Genomic DNA, 6248 nt, shown 5'->3' on the forward strand with positions numbered 1-6248 from the left:
CCATCTTACCACTTTTGTAAATCATGCTGAAGATCTTCAGGAAACAGATTTACATTATGCTGAAAGTTTATCATAATAATAAGAGTAAAAAATGTCATCATTAAGGTCAGTGAACACTCAAAAATAACATACACTACCTCCACATGAAGAAACAGGGATGTTGATTCATCTGAATAAATAATTACTGAAACATTTGCTGACATCACATGGCACAAAGAGTGCTTCTGCTGCTTCCGTTTTTATTACTGCAAATTGTATTGGCCCGTGTTTTCTCTCCTACTGCATTCACCTTTTTCACCCTGTGCCTGCATCTTTTTTTTGGCTTGCTTCTTTTTAGTCATTCCACCAGCAAAGCTTAGATTTTAACAAAAGTGTGGCTGTAACAACCAGTAACAAACCAGAAGTTCAGTATCAAAAAATAGATAAAAATGTGACAAACACTGTTAACATCTCAAAAAATCTACTTGTGTTTCAATGCATACTTTTGCTCTACTTCCAAGTATCCAATAGCCCATTACTTTACCATTGATTTACCCTGCTCTTTTAGACTTTCATTTTTCTGCTCAGATTTCTGACCTCCATGGGTAATATTTTCCCCAGTGACACAATCATTACACTCTCCTTTACTGGTCAATCTGTTCTGGAAAGGAAAGCCTTTTGTCAACACAGAAGAGCCCATACAGAGATTCCTGGAATAAAGCAATGTTTCCAAAAGTGATTGAAAACTACATCTTTTAAGTGCCCAGCTAATTCTAACCAGTGAATTCCTATTAAGTAGGAAAAACTGGTAAAAGACAGACAGACTTACAGGCAGGTTGACCCATTCATAAATCTAGCCCACACGATGGGCCACATTTCTGGATAGGAACAAGAGGAATGAAGATAACCTGAATAACAACCACAGCAAGAGCAAAATATTTTCCAGAAGAAAAAAAATAAATCTCCTATTATCAACACACAATCACAACACAAGGGAATAAACTGGCCAGTATTTAGTGGCTGAGCAGAGCTTCAGCAAAGCACTAGGGCAGAACACTCCAGACACATGGTCTATAAAGCAAGGGTTTGTCATCAGCTGGCTCCCAAGCAAAGCTCACTACCAAACAAGACTTCAGTGATGCCCTGCTGCAAGAGTCCCTCTGCCTGCAGCAGGGACAGACTAAAAGGTTTAGAAGAATTTCAGCAGCTATGACTGTGATCTAAATGTGAGGCAGAGTACAGATGTTTATCACAAATGTGTGATAAACAGCTGCAGTCCTCTTCAGCTGCCCGAAGTGGGTGGTGGAGCAGAGGAAACTAAGTTGCATGTGTAGCCTTCTTTGGTGGCTTGGTTTGTTTCCAGTTCTGCAGGAACAGAAACATTATAGTTTCTGGTTATCTCCCTTTTATGATAGCTTTTAAGCTCAAGAGCCCAGTCAGAGACAGGACTTGTACCACAGACCCTAAGAAACGGCTTGGCCAAACCAAAAACTAATTTATTCTTTCTTATCACAAGCTGCAACTCCTGGAGAAACATAAATGAAGCCACATGCTTCCTGACAGCTTTTCCTGCCCAGATTGGTTGAGTAGAAGGAAAATAGGGAAAATGGTATGAGGATAATTGTAAAAGGTGGGTATGTTTAAAGCTTAAATGGTGGTTATGTTTCAGATTTAAGCCTACTATACAATGTAGTATGAAGCCTGAACATCACTATGATGACCCAGGATAAACCTGCAAGTAGAAACACCAATTTCCTTCCCTGGCAGTCTATGGGATTCTCATCTGCTATTCCTTCTACACATCATCCCTCATTCTCATTCACCTTTGGCTTAAATATCCCAGGTTTCAGCCACCAGGACCTATTTCTTTTGACTCTCTAAACAGGATTCTGGCAGCATGGTGACACTTTCAAAATTCAGTACATCACAGATATCTACATGACACCCTCAACCAGCTACAAAATCAGCATAATCAGTCTATAAGAACCCACAAGGAAAAAAAAATAACAAAACTTCACAGGTTATTTTCTTTAAAATGCTTTATGTATCCTTTAGGATACTGGTTAACTCAAAAGCAAAAAATCCCTGTGTATCAACTCCAGCTGTGGCAGTGTTCTCCCATGGCTTCTAGCACCACAGACACCTGTGTCCAGGTCCTCGCCCCTCCCCAGGAGATGGTGAGCTTTTAAAATTACATTAACTTCCTCCTGGTCTTTCCTAGGGCAGAATATTCTTTTTTTCACAGAGGGCTGGTGAAAAAAAAGAAAGGGCAATGACTGAATTTCCTTTATAGTTTGGAGTAAGAAATAAAATGCTCCATGAGGTCAACCTTCCCAAACTTTCTGCAGGTTGAGTTTTATTAAGGCTATGCAAATTGTGTAGTTTTTGACATCTGAGTGCAATCAAAAAGAGGAAAACACTTTTTGTGGGAAAAAAAATGGTTGTTAGACACAAAACATCATTAATGGTTACTCATTTTAAAATAAATTAAGCAGAGCACCTGGAGATAAAGACAGAATAATTATTCTTCAAAGGTACTGGAAAAACACATTGCAACTCTCCCTAGGTCTCTTCTTCAGCACATTTTTTTTTCCCAAATTTATGCAGGTTTCAGCACAAACTCCAAAATATTTGTATCTCCACCAACTGCTGTGACTTTTCTACAGGTGGACAAGGCAGCTCTGTTCAAAGGTATACATTCTGAAACCTCCTTCCAAGCTAAAAGCAGGGCTATCAACCAACTCCTGGCCCTGCAAAGTATCCAGTCTCACTTGAAAGGAATAAAGGTTTTTTGATAGACAACCAAAAGCCTCTCTTTATTAGCATTAGCCATTTTCATAGAATCATAGAATTGGCTGGGTTGGAAGGGACCTCAGAGATCATCAAGTCCAATCCTTGACCCACCGGTGCGGTTGCTAGACCATGGCACTGAGTGCCACATCCAGTCTCTTTTTAAATGTCTCTAGGGATGAAGAATCCACCACCTCACCGGGCAGTCCATTCCATTGCCTGATCACCCTCTCCGTAAAAAAATTCTTTCTGATATCCAGCCTAAATCTCCCCTGGCACAACTTAAGACTGTGTCCTCTTGTCTTGTTGAAAGTCGTCTGGGAAAAGAGACCAACCCCCCCCTGGCTCCAACCTCCTTTCAGGTAGTTGTAGAGAGCGATGAGGTCTCCCCTGAGCCTCCTCTTCTCCAGGCTGAACACCCCCAGCTCCCTCAGCCTCTCTTCATAGGGCCTGTGCTCGAGTCCCTTCACCAGCCTGGTTGCCCTCCTTTGGACCTGTTCCAGGACCTCGATATCCTTCCTGAACTGAGGGGCCCAAAACTGGACACAGTACTCGAGGTGTGTGCCTTTTCTCTGAAGGCAGAGTGAAGGCATTATTTTGGTTAAGCAGAGCGCTCTGGAAATATTACAAAGCCCCAGAAGCAATTTTTTAATTTCACGTCCCTCTGTGTTACTGTCTGGGTGCCTCTGTTCTAGCATGGGTGACAGGCACCCTCAGAGATGGCTCTTACTGCTGGCACTGTTGAGGACAATCTCACGTCCTCACATATACCACAGGCAGTTACCTCCCTTTGGAATTCCAGGGGAGCCGATACCCGATTCCCTCTGGAGCCCCGAGCTTCCCTGCCCATTGCCCACGCCACACGCGTCACGGGATGTACTTTTAGGGGCACAGGTGCAGAGAACACAGCGCTACGGGTGCGCCGATTAACCCAGCTCCACTCACGGCGCCCCGGAGTTCAGCCAAAGCCTTCAACAGCACCGTTTTATATATTTATATATATATATAGATAGATATATATAAAGCGCCTATCGCATATAGATAAACCACTGGATAAATATTGGAACCGCTCTGACTCGGGGTCAGCGGCCCGGCAGGCGGGGCGCGCGCCTAACGGACACCACCAGCACCTTCTCACCGCACCCTCAGCTCCTCCTCCTCCGTCCGCACCGGGCGCCCCCGCGGGGCATCACCCCGCACAAGCCCTCCGGGGTCCCGTCCCCATCCCGAGGTCCCTCCCGGCTCACCTGGAGGAGGCAGCGGCCGGGAGCGGCGTGCTCGGGCAGGCGGGCGCGGTAGACCTGGCTCTGGAACCGGGGTTCGTTGTCGTTGGCGTCCTCTACGCGGACGCTGAGGCGGCAGGCGGCGGCGCGCGGGGGCCTCCCGCCGTCCCGCGCCACCACGCGCAGCTCCAGCGCCGCCTGCCGCTCCCGGTCCAGGCGGGCGCGGGTGCTGACGGCGCCGCTGCGGGCGTCGATGCGCAGCAGGGCCAGGGCGGTCGGGTCCCCCTCCAGCGAGTACCGCACCTCGGCGTTGGGCGAGCCCGGCTCGTCGGCGTCGGAGGCGCTGAGGCGGAGCACGGCGGTGCCGGGGGAGGCGGCCTCGGAGACGGCGGCGCGGTAGTGAGGCTGCGGGAAGGCGGGCGCCTCGTCGTTGAGGTCGGAGACGCGCAGCAGCAGCGGCTCCTCGGCGGAGAGCGGCGGGACGCCGCCGTCGGTGGCCACCAGCCGCAGCTCGTACAGGTCGCGGCTCTCGCGGTCCAGCGGTCCCGCCACGCAGAGGAAGAAGACGCCGGCGCCGGCCGGGCGCAGCGCGAAGGCACCCTCGCCGCCCAGCAGCGACAGCGCGACGCCGCCGCCGCCCTCTGCCGCCGCCTCGCCGCCCTCGTCGGCGTCCGAGACGGACACGCGGGCCACGTAGTCGCCGGGCCTTGCCCCCTCGGAGACCCGCGGGCCGCCGCTCTCGGTGAGGTAGAGCAGGCGGACGGCGGGGCGGTTGTCGTTCACGTCCAGCACGGCCACGGAAACGAGGGCGCTGGAGACCTCGGGCTGGGCGCCGCCGTCCCGCGCCTCCACCACCAGCCGGTGCAGCGCCCGAGCCTCGCGGTCCAGCGGGCGGCGGAGGCGCAGGATGCCGCTGCGCTCCTCCACCGCGAAGTAACCGTCGGGGTCGCTCTGCCGTCGGCTGATGACGTAGTGCACTTCCCCGTTAGCCCCCAGGTCCGGGTCGGTGGCCCGCAGGCGGCAGACGGCGGTGCCGGGCGGCGCGTCCTCCCGCAGCCGAACCCGGTACTCGCTGCGGCTAAAGGCGGGCGCGTTGTCGTTCTCGTCCAGCACCCGCACCAACACCCGCAGGCGGCCCCGGCGCCGCGGGCTGCCGCCGTCCCACGCCTCAACCACCAGCCGGTGCGTCTCGGCCCGCTCCCGGTCCAGCCGCCGCAGCAGCACCAGCTCCAGCGGCTCCGGCCGCCCGTAGCGCAGCTGGAAGAGCGGCGGCTCCCCCACCGCGCTGCCCTCCTCCTCCAGCAACGCGTAACCCTGCGTACCGAAGCGGCCGGCGTCGGGGTCGCGGGCGGCCGGGAGGCGGAAGGCGGTGCCGGGCGGGCTGAGCTCGGAGATGTTGAGCTGCAGGTAATCCCGCAGGAATCGCGGCGGGTGGTCGTTCACGTCGGTGACCGCGATCTCCACCTGCACCACCTCGCCGCGCAGCGTGGCCGCCGCGAAGCTGTAGCGCGCCCGCCGCTCCCGGTCCAGCCGCCGCGCCGTGCGGATGATGCCCGTCTCCGGATGGATGTGGAAATCGGCCAGCACCGCAGACTCGCCGCTCCCCTCTGACAGCAGGAAGCCTCCCGGCGGTCCCGCTCCCGCCGGCAGCCCCGCTCGGATGTCCCCTACCAGCGTCTCGGCCGGCAGACCCTCGTCCACCGCCAGGCTCAGGTTATACACCGGAGCCGCAAAGCCGCCCGCCGCCCACAGCCACAGCGGTACCAGCAGCGCCAGCGCCCGCCCCGTCTGGGGACCGCCGCCCGGCCCGCCCCGGCACCTGCCGCCCCGCAGCCGCCGCGCCATGCTCCGCCGTTAAGACGGCATCGCGGGCACCCTGCACCCCGCCGCCGGGCAGGTGGCTTCGCCCCGCCGCTGCGAGAGGAAATCCGACCCGGCACTGGTGCTGGGAAGGACAAGCTTGTGCAAGGGGGCGGGGAGGGCGGCTCCCCGCTGCCACCGCCCCGCACAGCCCCCGCCCCGCCGGGTCTCGCCGGCCCCCGCAGCGCTGACGGGCCGCCGCCCACCCACCCACCCAGCCCCCACTCTCCCGGGGGCTGTCTGCCTATGTGGGACAGGGTCTGGGTGGTGTGGCGATGCTCTAGGACTGACTGCCCTGAAGCTGAAAAGGTCTTCCCCGAAATTGGTCCCTCGGGGGAGAGGCTGGCTAAGCTGGTGATGGGGAAAAAGGGTGACCAGAGCATGAGTTGCCTCTGG

At 55.0% G+C, this 6248-nt stretch overlaps 1 protein-coding gene across 5 annotated transcripts in view; it reads right to left on the minus strand.

Moving 5' to 3' along the window:
• Positions 1 to 5876, minus strand: part of DCHS2 (dachsous cadherin-related 2) — a 116321-nt gene extending 110445 nt beyond the window's left edge. For all 5 annotated transcript variants that reach the window (XM_071743009.1, XM_071743008.1, XM_071743007.1 and 2 more), the window contains exon 1: positions 4017 to 5876. In XM_071743009.1, the coding sequence (XP_071599110.1) occupies positions 4017 to 5837 (1821 nt within the window). In that variant the 5' untranslated portion in view covers positions 5838 to 5876. The remainder of the gene's footprint in view (positions 1 to 4016) is intronic.
• Between the last annotated feature and the right edge of the window lie 372 nt (positions 5877 to 6248).

This window comes from Heliangelus exortis, chromosome 4, assembly GCF_036169615.1.
Source record: "Heliangelus exortis chromosome 4, bHelExo1.hap1, whole genome shotgun sequence".
NCBI classification, from domain to species: Eukaryota; Metazoa; Chordata; class Aves; order Apodiformes; family Trochilidae; genus Heliangelus; species Heliangelus exortis.